Source organism: Heterodontus francisci, chromosome 4, assembly GCF_036365525.1.
Source record: "Heterodontus francisci isolate sHetFra1 chromosome 4, sHetFra1.hap1, whole genome shotgun sequence".
In the NCBI taxonomy this organism is placed as follows: Eukaryota; Metazoa; Chordata; class Chondrichthyes; order Heterodontiformes; family Heterodontidae; genus Heterodontus; species Heterodontus francisci.
The window spans coordinates 105,238,723-105,254,212 of NC_090374.1; the positions used below are offsets into that span (position 1 = coordinate 105,238,723).

General features: G+C 43.5%; 1 protein-coding gene across 1 annotated transcript in view; it reads left to right on the forward strand.

Annotated features, from left to right (window-relative positions):
• Positions 1-9,580, forward strand: part of tmc1 (transmembrane channel-like 1) — a 90,682-nt gene extending 81,102 nt beyond the window's left edge. Inside the window, exons 17-21 of the mRNA XM_068029010.1 lie at positions 4,251-4,490; positions 5,568-5,722; positions 7,944-8,036; positions 9,132-9,204; positions 9,474-9,580. Of these exons, the coding sequence (XP_067885111.1) occupies positions 4,251-4,490; positions 5,568-5,722; positions 7,944-8,036; positions 9,132-9,204; positions 9,474-9,580 (668 nt within the window). The remainder of the gene's footprint in view (positions 1-4,250; positions 4,491-5,567; positions 5,723-7,943; positions 8,037-9,131; positions 9,205-9,473) is intronic.
• The last annotated feature ends 5,910 nt before the right edge of the window (positions 9,581-15,490 follow it).

Consider the following 15,490-nt stretch of genomic DNA (forward strand, 5'->3'; position numbering starts at 1 on the left):
TGCTTATGTGGCTAGAAATCAAAAAGACAAATAGATACGCAAATACTCACATGAGACCATCGAAAGCTTCGCAAGTGCAAATGAAGCTCAGCCCATCTGCAAATTCTAAAATTAAAATTGTTGTTAATATACAAATGAGACTGACAGATCAATTTGCCGTGGTCCTGCAGTCAGTTTCTTCAGGCATTTGCAGCACTGATACTTATGTGGTTGTGTTTTGCGTGTGAATGAGTAAGAAGGGAGACAGACATAAACAGAGCAGGAAGATCTTAGCCATTGAGCTTTAAAGTAGTTTGCAGTTTCACCTTTCTTTGCTTTCTTAATGCTTTGGACAAGGATGCCTACAATGGCCTCCTCAAAGAGTCAGAGGTTTGCAATTTGTTGGTGCTCATTCAGTTCCTTTGTGTTAGGTTTCAACATGCTATGCAGTCTTGAGTTGTGAGTTAAAGGAGCACTAAAACATTTGTGCAACCTACAGCCCATCTTATGTGTTACTAACTGCATAACTCAAAACTTCTTTTGTCATTCAGAGCTTTTTTTGCCAAATACCTTTTTTAGCTGAAAAGCCTTTGGTAAAATGTTTGACATCAAATGATGCTGCCTACCTTTAAGTGTCGTATCTCTTTAATTCCCAGTTTCAAACCTTAGAGAGTTGCAGCCTTGCTAAATAGTATGATTAACCTCTTGGAAAGATCTAGCCAGGAGGCTCATTTCAGGCTCACTTCACATCTCTAATTAGAGCTGCCCTTAGAAGATTCCTATTTTGGATCAGCACAAAGCTTGCACCACAGTAGTCCTGCAGCCCAAAAGTCGAACTGGAAAATCTACCATGAGTATTTGAGAGGGAATGTAACAAAGGTTTACCAGACTGATCCCTGGGATGGCAGCATTGTCCTATGAGGAGAAATTGAGAAGACTGGGCCTATATTCTCTAGAGTTTAGAAGAATAAGAGTTGATCTCTTTGAGGCATACTAAATTCTTATAGGGCTTGACAGGTAGATGCATAAGAACATAAGAACTAGGAGCAGATGTATTGCAAAGGCCAGTGGCAGGCTGGAAGATTGGGAAACTTTTAAAGATCAACAAAGGGTTACTAAAAAAGTAATAAAAAGAGCAAAGGTAAATTATGAAAGAAAACTAGCGCAAAATATAAAAACGGATAGCAAAAGCTTCTATAAGTATATAAAAGGGAAGAGTAGCTAAGTGAATGTTGGTCCTTTGGAGGATGAGACAGGGGAGTTAGTAGAGGGGAACACAGAAATGGTGGAGACACTAAATTGGTATTTTGCCTCAGTTTCCAGTGACAGGAAATGCAGAGGCTATAGAAAGGGAGGAACTTAGAACAATCATCATCACTAGAGAAAAAGTACTGAGCAAACTATTGGGATTGAAGGCAGACAAGTGCCCAGGGCCTGATGGCCTACATCCTAGGGTCTTAAAGGAATTGGCAGCAGAGATAGTGGATCCATTCGTTATAATATTCCAAAATTTCCTGTATGTGGGAAAGGTTCCCGTGGATTGGAAAAAAGCTAATATAACGCCCTTATTCAAAAAGGGAGGGAGGCAGAAAGTAAGAAACTATAGACCAGTTAGTTTAACAACTGTCATTGGGAAATTGTTAGAATCCATTATTAAGGAAGTAATAACAGGACATTTAGAAAGTCAAAATGCAATCCATCAGAGTCAGCTTAGTTTTATGAAGGGTAAATCATGTTGACTAATTTGCTAGAGTTCTTCAAAGCTGTAACAAGCAAAGTGGATAATGGGGATCCTGTAGATGTAGTATATCTGGACTTCCAGAAGGCATTTGATAAGGTGCTGCACAAAAGGTTAATACACAAGGTAAGATCACATGGGGTTAGGGGCAATTTATTAGCTTGGATAGAGGATTGGCTAACCAACAGAAAACAGAGAGTCGGAATAAATGGGTCTTTTTCTGGCTGGCAAGATGTAACTAATGGGGTGCCACAGGGTTCAGTCCTCGGGCCCCAACTATTTACAATCTATATTAATGACTTGGATGCAGGGATAGAAGGTACTATAGCCAAATTTTCAGATGACACTAAAATAGGTGGGATAGTAAGTTGCAATAAAGAAATAAGAAATTTACAAATGGATATGGATAGGTTAGGTGAATGGGCCAAAATTTGGCAGATGGAGTTTAACGTGGATAAGTGTGAGGTTATCCTTTTTGGTCGGAAGAATAGAAAGGCAAATTATTATCTAAATGGAGAGAAACTTCAAAGTACTTCGGTGCAGAGGGATCTGGGTGTCCTCGTGCATGATTCGCTGAAAACTAGTATGCAGGTGCAGCAGGTAATAAGGAAGGCAAATGGAATTTTGGCATTTATTGATAAAGGAATAGAGTATAAAAGTAGGGCAGTATTGCTGCAACTGTACAAGGCATTAGTGAGACCGCATCTGGAGTATTGCGTACAGTTTTGGTCCCCTTACTTGAGGAGGGATGTAGTTGCACTGGAGGCATATCAGAGGTGGTTCACTAGATTGATTCCAGAGATGAGGGGTTTGTCTTATGAAGAGAGATTGAGCAGTTTAGGCCTCTGCTGTCTAGAGTTTAGAAGAATGAGAGGAGATCTAATTGAGGTATATAAGATGATTAAGAGGATTTACAAAGTAGACGTAGAGAGGATGTTTCCTCTTGTGCGTCAATCTAAAACGAGAGGTCATAGTTTAAGGATAAGGGGTAGCAGATTTTAAACAGAGATGAGGAGAAATTACTTCTCTCAAAGGGTTGTGAGTCTGTGGAATTCACTACCCCAGAGTCCAGTGGATGCCGGGACATTGAGTAAATTTAAGGAGGCGATAGACAGATTTTTAATTAGTAATGGATTCAAGAGTTATGGAGAATGGGCAGGAAAGTGGAGTTGAGGTCGGGATGAGATCAGCCATGATCGTATTGAATGGCGGAGTAGGCTCGAGGGGCTGAACTGCCTACTCCTGCTCCTAGTTCTTATGTTCTTAGGAGTAGGCAATTCAGCCCCTCGAGCCTGCTCTGCCATTCAATACGATCATGGCTGATCTCATCTTGGCCTCAATTCCACTTTCCTGCCCACTCTCCAGATTCTTCAAACCATTACTAATTAGAAATGTGTCTATCTCCTTAAATTTACTCAAAGTCCCGGCATCCACCGCACTCTGGAGTAGTGAATTCCACAGACTCATGACCCTTTGAGAGAAGTAATTTCTCCTCATCTCTGTTTTAAATCTGTTTCTTGTTTGCAGGAAAGAGGATGTTTCCCCTGACTGGGGGCAGGGGGGTGGGGTTCTAGAATCATGGGACACAGTCTCAGAATAAGAGGTAGGTCATTTAGGACCAAGATGAGGAGGAATTTCTTCACTCAGACGGTGGTGAATCTTTGGAATTCTCTAACCCAGAGGGCGGTGAAGGCTCAGTCATTGAGTATATTCAGACAGAGATTAATAGATTTCTAAATATTAAAGATATTACGGGATATGGGGATAGTGTGGGGAAAAAGGCATTGAGATGGAAGATTAGCCATGATCTAGTTGAATGGCTGAGCAGGATCGAGTGGATGAATGGCCTACTCCTTCTCCCTTTTCCTATGAAAGCTGTGAGAAGCCATCATGCATCTGATCTGAAACCTATGACCCATCATCCTGATATTTGGTAATGTGCAAGAGCAATGAGGAAGCCCTTCAGTATTGATATGGGAAGTTTGGAGCATTGATTTGAGTAGGCTGAAAAATTCCACACTGAGTATGACTAGAAAAGTGACTTTCGTCCAAAAGTACAGCCACTTTTAATTTCCCTACACTGTAGGAAAGTCCCTGTGAGAGTCTGTGGAGGTCATTTGCACCCTCATTGTCTGGACAGTAATCTGACTTACTTACTGTAGAACTGGCATGATTTTCATCCAATGATTTCAATAGTGGCAGGTGATCTCATCTGCCAGATTAGTACCCAGGCAATGAAGGTGAAAATTACCGCTGTATCTCTGAATCTGAATACATTGTATTTACACTGGCATTTACAGTGTATCTCTGTAGATGTAAACAAGCCTGCAGTAAATCTTAGCTGAGTGTAATTAGGATAGGGTGTTCGTGCAGAGGTGTACTTGCTGTTGTTCTGGATGGATGTATTCACAATCGATCATTATAGGTTTAGTTTAATGATGTAATCTTTCCAGCCATAAGGCAAAGAAATGCTTTTAAAAAGAATTTTTAAAAGTAAACAAACATGAAATCTGTCTTCCTATTTATCATTCAGTCAACAAAAGAGCAACAGAAGGTGATGCAGATAAGAAACCAAATGGAGTTAATTCTTCTAATCAGCCTTCAGTTCACAGTGCCTATCCACCCAGTGGAAGAGGAATGAGACTTGCTGCTCCGCCGCGGGTAGCTGTGACTCGACCACCAGGTCCAAGAGGGCCTGGCCAATTGCCAGGTCAACCTCGTTATCCTGGACAACAGCAGTACTATGGAGCTCACCCAAGGATGCCCAGAAGTGGTGCTGCTTATAGATAATGTGGGCAGAATGACTGAACTATAAGTCGACTCTGCTTTTAAGCTAACAGAATTAATTTTAAAATGTATTACTATTTTGAATGAATTTTGGTGAATAAAAGACATCATTCAAGGACAAAGTAATGATATAATGTAATAAATGTTGTGTATCAACCCACTGCTAAAAATAAAATTTAACTTAATTCAGAATATATGTTGTCAGTTGTACTTTTTGCTGACTTTGCTAATAGTATCTAAGGTTTGAATTTGAAAGAAATCATAATTTTTCCAATTTGTTTGATCAGTTTCTGCCTGTATTAGAAATACTAAACTTGTAGAAAAATATTAATACAAATATAAAAGCAAAATACTGCAGCTGCTGGAAATCTGAAATAAAAACATTAAGTGCTGGAAATAATTATTCGTTTATAGATATGGAAATGTTACACATCCAAATACACAAAAATGCCTTTACTTATAGATAACAAGGACCCTGAGCTTCCAGTTGCTTGCCATTTCAACACTCCCCCCTGCTCTCATGCTCACATCTCTGTCCTGGGATTGCTGCAGTGTTCCAGTGAACATCAACGCAAGCTCGAGGAACAGCATCTCATCTACTGATTAGGCACACTACAGCCTGCCGGGCTGAACATTGAGTTCAATAATTTCAGAGCATGACAGCATGAAATGACTTTCATTTTTAGTTATTTTTTCTTTTTTTCTTTTTTTACATTTTTTACAATCTTTTTTTTTTGCATTTATTTCATTTCATTTTAGTTTGTTCAGTTTGCTTACCCACTGTTTTTTTTCATGTTTGCACTTGCTGCTGTTCAATCTTCAGTCCGTTAACACCTTATCTGTACTAATGCTTTGTCTTTCAACACACCATTAACATATTGTTTGCCTTTGCTCCATGACCTTTTGGTCATCTATGTGGCCTTGTCCAATCTTCATCTTCTCTTTTGTTATCTCTTGCCCCACCCCCACCTCACTCATTTATAACCTGTGACATTTCTAATATTTGTCAGTTCCGAAGAAGGGTCACTGACCCAAAACGTTAACTCTGCTTCTCTTTCCACAGATGCTGCCAGACCTGCTGAGTGGTTCCAGCATTTCTTGTTTTTATCATACATAGATACAATTATTGTCTCAACAATTGTCTCTGTAATGATGAGCCTGTGTAAAGCCGTAATAGACCTCACCAAGAGTACTGTGTGCGGTATTGGGCTCCTTACTGTAGGAACGGTGTTGAAGTGTTAGACAGGGTACAAGACAGATTCACTAGGATGCTATCTGATGTGAGGAAATACAAATACTAAAAAAAAAAGAAAAAAAATGAGACTTTTTCATGAAAGCGAGGTGATTATGTGCCGACATGATTAAAGTGTTTAAAATAATGAAAGGATGGTACAGGATAGAAAGAAGCAGACCGTTTTTTGTAGTTCAGGGGTCTGGTACAAGGGCCAAAGACAAAAGATTAAATGTAAACAATTTAGAATACAGAGCAAAAGAAACTATATAACACAGAGAGTTGTGCCTATGGAATTTATTTTCAAGATAAGTTTTGAGGCAGAAACTACTTCAAAGTTTAAAATTAGTTTGGACATGTGCATCAAGGAAAAGAGGAGGTTCCATTAGATTGGAAAATAGTCAATGTAACTCAGTTATTCAAAAAGGGAGAGAAACAGAAAGCAGGAAACTACAGGCCAGTTAGATTAACATCTGTCATAGGGAAAATGTTAGAAACTATTACTAAAACGTGATAGCAGGGCACTTCATAAAATTCAAGGTAATCAGGCAGAGTCAACATGGTTTTGTGAAAGGGAATCATGTTTATCCAATTTAATGGAGATCTTTGAAGAGGTAACGTGCTGTGGAAAGAGGGGAACTAGTGGATGTACTATACTTAGATTTCCTGAAGGCATTTGATGAGGTGCCACTTCAAAGGTTATTGCAGAAAATAAAAGCTCATGGTGTAGGGCATAACATTTTGGCATGGATAGAAGATAGAAACATAGAAACATAGAAAAATAGGAGCAGGAGTAGGCCATTCAGCCCTTCGAGCCTGCTCCGCCATTCAAAAGGATCATGGCTGATTATCCAAACTCAGTACCCTGTTCCCGCTTTCTCCCCGTATCCCTTGATCCCTATAGAAACACTATAGATCACTATAGATTGGCTAACTAACAGGAAACAGGGAGTAGGCATAAATGGGTAATTTTCTGGTTGGCAAGATGTGATGAGTGGTGTGCTACAGGGATCAGTGCTGGGGCTTCAACTTTTTACAATTTATATATATGCCTTGGATGAAGGGACCGGAGGTATGGTTGCTAAATTTGCTGATGACACAAAGATAGGTAGGAAAGTAAGTTGTGAAGAGAACATAAGGAGGCTACAAAGGAATATAGATAGGTTAAGTGAGTGGGCAAAGATCTGGCAAATGGAGTATAATGTGGGAATATGTGAAATTGTCCATTTTGGCAGGAAGAATAAAAAAGAAGCATATTATCGAAATGGTGAGAGCTTGCAGAGCTCTGAGATGCAGAGGGATCTGGGTGTCTTAGTGCATAAATCACAAAAGGTTAGTATGCAGGTACAGCAAGTAATAAGGAAAGCTAATAGAATGTTATTGTTTATTGCAAGAGGAATTGAATACAAAAGTAGGGAGGTTATGCTTCAGTTATACAGGGCATTGGTGAGACCACATCTGGAGTACTGCATACATTATTGGTCTCCTTATTCAATGAAGGATGTAAATGCATTGGAAGCAGTTCAGAGAAGGCTTACTAGACTAATATCTGGAATGGGCAGGTTTTCTTATGAGGAAAGGATGGACAGGCAAGGCTTGTATCTGCTGGAGTTTAGAAGAGTAAGAGGTGACTTGATTGAGACATATAGGATCTTGAGGCATCTTGACAGGGTGGATGTGGAAAGGATGTTTCCTCTTGTGGAAGAATCTAGAACTAGGGGTCACTGTTTAAAAGTAAGGGGTTGACCATTTAAGACAGAGATGAAGAGAATTTTTTTCTCACAGAGGGTCGTGAGTCTTTGGAACTCTCTTCCTCAAAAGGTGGTGGAAGCAGAGTCTTTGAATATTTTTTAAGGCAAATGTAGATAGATTCTTGATAAACAAGGGGGTGAAAGGTTATTGGGGTACGCGGGAATGTGGAGTTCAGCCATGAACTTATTGAATGGCAGAGCAGGCTCGAGGGGCCGAGTGGCCTACTCTTGCTCCAAATTCATATGTTCGTATGGAAGAGAGAATCTAACCATCTCCTCTTAACTTTCAATGACAGTACCATCGCGAAAACCCCACTATCAACATCCTGGGGGTTACCATTGACCAGAAACTGAATTGGACCAGCCACATAAATACTGTGGCTATAACAGCAGGTCAGAGACTGGGAATTCTGAGACGACTAACTCACCTCCTGATTCCTCAATGTCTGTCCACAAGGCACAAGTCAGGAGTGTGATGGAATACTCTCCATTTGCCTGGATGAGTGTGGCTCCAACAACTCTCAAGGAGCTCAACATCAGCCGGGACAAAGTAATAATTTGATTGGCATCCCATCCACCAACTTAAACATTCACACCCTCCACCACTAATGCACGGTGGTAGCAGTGTGTGCCATCTACAAGATGCACTGCAGCAATTCACCAAGGCTTCTTTGACAGTACCTTCCAAACCCACGACCTCTGCCATCTGGAAGAAAGGCAGCAGAAGCATGGGAACACCATCACCTGCGACTTTCCCGTCAAGCCACACACCATCCTGACGTGGAACTATATTGCCGTTCCTTCACTGTTGCTGGATCAAAATCCTGGAACTCCCTTCCTGACAGCACTGTGGGAGTATCCACACCAGATGGACTGCAGCAGTTCGAGAAGGCGGTTCACCACCATCTTCTCAAGGGCAATTAGGGATGGGCAACAAATGCTAGCCTTGTCTGCGATGCCCACATCCCATGAAAGAATGATAAAAAGACTGTGAAGACTTTTTTCGTGTTGTGGCAGCGGTAGAAACCTGATTGGAGGGATTCGAACATGGAGTTCCGGAAAAGGTAGGCATGAATTTGGCAGGTGTTATGACCAAGTGAGAAAAGGATCTAAGGGTTCCCTCTCAACCTTTTCTTGGTTTGACCATAACGGGTTTAATTTTTAAAACACCGTGTTTTTAGCTTCCCCTCAGTGAATCCTTGTTCACTGCTCTCCAATTGTAATGGCAAACAAATCAACCAGACAGGTTTTCTTAGATTTGAACAGGAAAGGCGTAAGTTTATTAACCTTAAAACTCTAATTCGGTTAAAACTACTAAAATATGCGACGTGACCACGCTAGCATGCACACACGATGAACACATGCAGATAGAGACAGAAAGGAGAAAGAATCAAGGGGAAAGGTTTGAAGCAATAGCTGGAGTTCATTTACTGTCTTTTGAGTTTGATGTGAAGTCCTCGCTTGCAGCTAAATCTTGCCAGCTTGTTGAGGCCCAGTGCACACTTTCAAACTTGTTTCAATGGTTTTCTGTCTTCTTGAAATACAGTTGCAGTCTCTTCTTTTCGTGAGAGAGAGAGAGAGTGAGAGGGAGATGCCCTCTCTTCAAGTTCAGTTGCCGTCTGTTTTCAAATTGTTCTGTCTACAGAATTCAAACCAAACTGGGGCCTTCAGGCCAGTCATGTCACTAGCTCTTTTTTTCAGGACAACCTGCCGGTCAGGTTTAGTGGATTCTCTCAATCTTAGTAGACGTCCTCAGTGGGGGGCTGGAATGCTGACTTTCACACATTCAATGTCTGGTGATCAAAATCCATTTGGTTAATTGAATCAGGGAGCAGTTCCATTGTCTTCTCCAGGCAACTGTCTCTTAGAATGCAAATGTTTCCAGCCACTGCCCTGTTAGAATGCAGGTGCAGCCATGTTTTCAGTCTGGTAAGAATTTAAAATTAATGTTCCATATAATGAAATTAATATGCCTCATTCTTGGCAGGTGTGGTTTTCATCACAGGAGGTGACAACACGTTCAAGGACTTGGGAGAAGAAAGGGAGGTTGGAGATGAGGCAGTAGTTTGTAAGGATGGACGGGTCAAGGGTTGAAGGAGAGAGGGACAACGCCTAAAGAAAGAGACCCATATCGACTAACATGGGGATCAGGAGGAGAATTTGAGTGGTCAGCAAGTTCATGGGAATAGGGTTGAGGGAGCAGGAGATGGGTCTCATGGACAAGATGGGCATGGAGATAGTATTAGGGCAGATAGAAGTGAAACTAGAGAAAGATGCAAACTCAGAACTGGGGCAGCTGGCAACTTTAGAGAAGGTTTGGACTGGTGGGCTCATGGAAGGGAGGGATTTGGCAGAGTCAGTTGATTGGACAATCTCAATCTTGGTGGAAAAGAAATCCATGAGCTCCTTGCCCTTGTTGTTGGAGGTGAGGGTGAAGGAGACAGAAGAGAGGAGTTTAAGAAGATGGTTTGCAGTCGAGGAAAGACGCTGGGAGTATCTTTGCATTCCAGGATGATCCTGGAATAGTGAGTAGTTTTGGTAAATGACAGCAGGATTCAATGTTGCTTTATGTGGTCCAACCAGATCTGGCAGTAAATGGCTAAACCAGTTGTCCGCCGTATCCTTCCAAGACAGTGTTCCTTGAATTTAAAGGAGTGGAGATGAGCCCTTAAGGGCAGCAAGCAATTGGGAAGGCAAATGGTATGTTGGCCTTTATTGCAAGAAGATTTGAGTACAAGAGTAAAGAAATCTTGCTGCAATTTTATAGAGCCTTGGTGAGACCGCACCTGGAGTATTGTATACAGTTTTGGTCTCCTTACCTAAGGAAGGATATACTTGCCATAGAGGGAGTGCAACAAAAGTTTGCCAGAGTGAGGAGAGGTGAGGAGGCTGGACGCGTATTCTCTAGAGTTTCGAAGAATGAGAGGTGATCTCATTGAAACATACAGAATTTTTATTGGACTTGACAGGGTAGATACAGGAAGAATGTTTTCCCCTGGCTGGGGGTGGGGGGTGGTAGTGGTGGGGTCTAAAACCAGGTGGATACAGTCTCAGAATAAGGAGTAGGCCATCACATTAAGTGTGATGGTATCATTTTAAAAATTCTTTCATGGGATGTGGGCGTCGCTGGCAATGTTTTACCCTCACCCCTCAGCCAGCTTTCTGTTCAGGCCATGATATTGATGCCATCATCTGCAATAAATTCATGGATCGCAAGGGCTTTTTTCACAAGTGAATGGACATTCTGGAGGGAGATGTGTAGATGGGTGGTGAAAACTGACGGGGTCTACAGGGTCAGCAGTGCGAGAGGTGAATTGGACAGAAGGAAGATTGGCAAGATTAGCCCCCAGTGGGTGCACAGGGCAGCAAGGTCGATGAGAGAGTGGGATGGGACAACTGGTGCTGCTGTTCATAATGAGTCTGTGCCAAGGGCCTTGATGAACCTGTCGGAGGATGCCAAGAGAAGCACAGAGAGAAGCTGTAGTCTTATCTAAGAGAGTCAAGGCTGAGACGACGGCAAGAGAGCACAAAGGTTGAGGATTTCTGAAGGGTTGGGGTAGGGAATTGGTAGGGCAGAGTACCTGAGAGTGGAGAAATGAAAGGAGGCATGATGATAGAAGAGAGGTAAAGAGAAAAGAAGTAAAAAAAAAGAGCAAAGGTGGAAATAGAGTGATGGCCTGAGGTCCAGAACGGCAGCCAAAGTAGATTCAGGGAAAGCTCAAGTTACATAGGTCTGGTTACATATAGATGAGGAGACATTAAAAACCTGATAGTAAACAGGAAATAGGGAATAGATAGGAGATAATAAGAAGGAGTCCAGTGTTAAAGTCAGAAGTCCCATGATGGAATAACAATGGTGGAGGCAGGGTGGAGTTAGGAGGGAGCATCGACGAACTGTTATCTGAGTTCAGAGACAGGTGTAGTGAGTGAAGTCCAGAAGATCTCTGAGGGTAGAGTATGGAAGGACGGAGGTATTTTTGTGGGAATGCAGATGCTACCACTGTGCATTGGTAGTGGAGGGAGTGAATGTTGATGGTGGTGGATGGGATGCCAACCAAGCAGGCTGTTCTGTCCTGGATGGTGTTGAACTTCTTGAGTGTTGGAGCTGCACCCATCCAGGCAAGTGGAGCGTATTCCTCACAGCTCCAGCGACCCGGGTTCGGTTCTGGGTACTGCCTGTGGGGAGTTTGCAAGTTCTCCCTGTGACCGCGTGGGTTTCCGCTGGGTGCTCCGGTTTCCTACCACAGCCAAAGACTTGCAGGTTGATAGGTAAATTGGCCGTTGTAAATTGTCCCTAGTGTAGGTAGGTGGTAGGAGAATGGTGGGGATGTGGTCAGGAATATGGGATTAATGTAGGATTAGTATAAATGGGTGGCTGTTGGTCAGCACAGACTCGGTGGGCAGAAGGGCCTGTTTCAGTGCTGTATCTCTCTATGACTCTATGACTTGTGCCTTGTAGATGTGGACAGGCATTGGGGAGAGAGGAGGTGAGTTACTCGCCGCAGAATTCCCAGCCTCTGACCTGCTTTTGTAGCCACAGTATTTATGTGGCTGGTCCAGTTCAGTACCTGATAAATGGTGACCCCCAGGATGTTGATAGTGGGGGATTCAATGATGGTAATGCCAGTGAACATCAAGGGAGATGGGTAGATTCTCTCTTGTTTGAGATGGTCATTGCCTGGCACTTGTGTGGCGCGAATGTTATTTGCCACTTGTCAGCCCAAGCCTGGATGTTGTCCATGTCTTGCTGAATATGGACATGGGCTGCTCCAGTATCTGAGGAGTTGCGAAGGGTGCTGAACATTGTGCAATCATCAACGAACATATCCACTTCTGACCTTATGATGGAGAGAAGGTCATTGATGAAGCAGCTGAAGATAGTTGGGCCTAGGACACTACCCTAAAGAACTCCTGCAGTGATGTCCTGGGACTGAGATGGTTGACCTCCAACAACCACAACCATCTTCCTTTGTGCTAGGTCTTACTCCAACCAGCAGAGAGTCTCCCGCCTGATTCCTATTGACTCCAGTTTTACTAGGGCTCTTTGATGCCATACACGGTCAAATGCATCTTTGATGTCAAGAGCAGTCACTCTTACCTCACCTCTGGAGTTCAGCTCTTTTGTCCATGTTTCGACCAAGGATGTAATGAGGTCAGGAGCTGAATGGCCCTGGCAGAACCCAAACTGAGCATCAGTGAACTGGTTATTGCTGAGCAAGTGCCGATTGATAGCACTGTTGACACCCTCTTCCATCACTTTGCTGATGATCGGGAGTAGACTGATAGGGAGATAATTGGCCTGGTTGGATTTGTCCTGCTTTTTCTGCACTTCAATTAATGGAAGTAAAAATCAGGAGAGATGTAAAATTGACAGTTAATTTGATATTACTCATTTTACATTATGGCACAAAGTCAATATTACCCCCAAAATTCTTAACATTTATTTAATAAATTGTTTGATTGTTTAAATCTAAAATGAAATCCGATGTTGTCATGTTCTGAGAAATATCCTGTGGAGGCATAGGATAGATTCAGTAGCTGAAGAAGATTTGAAAGAAAAGTTCTCCATTTTTATCCTGGGAAGTGTTGGAATAACTTACATCGATATCAGGGCTAATGAGAAGATACTGTTAGGAGTTAAGAACTTACCATGAGAAGTTTGAGGGTGCAAAATTCAATCACTGCAATTTTTGGATAGGGGCCATGGTTTGTGGCGTGCCCATGCCCATTGGAAATGGGGTGGGTAAGACAGAAAATTGGTCTATCCACCTAATTTGCATGATTGTGGAACGTAAAGGTATGGCCCTGCACAGCTCTGGTGTTTATTTCTGTGTGGGTCTCCACTGCTCACTCCAGGGGCCCAGTAGCACATGTTCCAATCAGCCTCCCCTATCTAAAGGCACTATAAAAGGAAAGCTGCAGCAATGCACTGCAGGCTGCCGGATAATTGTTTTTGGCCATTGATGGAGAAATCATATCATAGCAAGGGAAAGAGAGGGCTCCCAGGTTTAGCGCCACCACCCTGAATGCACTCTGTGGGGAAGTTGAAACCGGGAAGGAGGCCACATTTCCAGCAGGGGCAGGAAACTCTCCAAAGTGACCCTGAGAATGGAGTGGGAGCATTTGACGAGGGTGGTCAGTGCCCAGAGTGTAGCAACACAGAGAGGACAGCAGTGCCGAAAAAAGTTTAATGACCTCACTTGAGTGGTCAAGGTGAGTGAATGCATCTGCACATCACATTTCAGACCCGCCACATGACATACCTCTCACTGCTCAATGCCCCATACCCTTACCACTCACGCAGCACCACGCCCTGACACTCAGCACTCACTCTTACATCCTTACACTGCACCTCACCCATACACACATATTTGAAGCATGCCAGTTCGCTCACCACTCACTGCCTCCACATACCTCAAGCTATTCAGCTATAGCAGGCATCACCCACACAGACTGATACACAGAATGACATTCGTCCCTCTCTCTGGCTCACAACAGGTGGGTAAGTCAGAGGACTGGAGGAAGACTAGGACAAATACATCCCCTCAGAGCCCTGGAGGACATTGTCCTACAGTTCATAGGCAACAGTGCTAAGGAGTTAGTGTCAGCTGGTTCAGCAGAGGCCATTGTGGATGACAGTAAGTTGCTGTATTATGCACCTTCTCCACTAGCTCCTAACCCTCATCTTGAAAGGTGCCACAAAATGAAGATGGAGTATTCGTGGACCTCCTGATTTCCTCTCTGCCCCTAGTTCCTTTATTCCTACTCTCTCCTTATGCTTTTCAGTTTTCAGATAGCCAGGAACTGCTGTCTGCTGAAGCAAGTCAAAGGGCAAGAGGGGGAAGATAGGCTGGAAGAAGAAGCTCCACCACTCAACCGAACAGCGGCAGCCACCACCTTAGATACTGACACAGCATGTACCTTACAAGCTCGTTTAGAGTTGGGATCTGTATGTGGTAAATTACCAAGCATAAGTGGGCTGCAGCCAGGACAGGGGGATGGATCAGTTTGTGTGTGAACTCCACGGGTGGCAAGGTCCCACACTAGTTCTGCTGCCGGGAACTCAGATGAGGACCACTTTGGTGAGGACAACAGTAGAACACTGATGAGCATACACACCATGATGCTTGGTGCATGTGCCAGATAGCCTCCAGTCACTGGTTAGGAGAATGGAGGAATCTGGCTCCACCATGGCACAGGGCATTGTGCAGAGCTTGGAGACCATCCTTTCCACTGTGGAAATGGTGGCCACCACCATGGTAGTACTGCCAGACTGACCCATGATGGAGCGTCTGATGGCCACTGTCTCAGCTTCCACTGTGGTGCATGTGGTCTCCTCCCTTCTTCCTCCTCCTCCTCTTCCTCTTCTCCCCCACTCCGAGATGGTGTCTAGATCCCAGGAGGTAGTGGCTGGGCCCTTATAATAGCAAAGTTGTGAAAGACACAACACACTAACACAAGTATGGAGCCCGTCTTAGGAGCCCCTGGCACCCACCCCCCCACCTCCTGCCCCGAGTAATCTAGACAGTGAAATCTCTCTTTAGCAGACCGATGGTTTACTTCATGGTGCTACTTGTGGCTCTAAGACTCTAGATGAAGATCTTGCATTGTGGGATGGTGCAAGGGTGTCACAAGCCATGTATGGAGGGGATTTCCCTTGTCTCCAAGCAGCTATACTGTTGTCTGTCTTGCAGACTGTTGAATAATGAAAGCATCATGGGTGCTCCCAGGATGGTGTGAATTCACTAATATGTATTTCTTGGTTTGGTTTCACACCAATACACATTATTGAGTGGTAGCCCTTGCAGTTGCTTTATCGCTCCTTGTTGACATGGGGGGCAGGCAAAGCCACATGCGAGCAGTAGATGGCACCCTGCACCATCGGGAAGCCCGTTATCCTGGCGAACCCATGTGCTCGCTCATCCTGGTCTTCTGTCCTCAGGTCAAAGAGGATGAAATCCCCTCTCCTCCTCTAGCGCGCCTCCATCACCTCCCTGATATTTC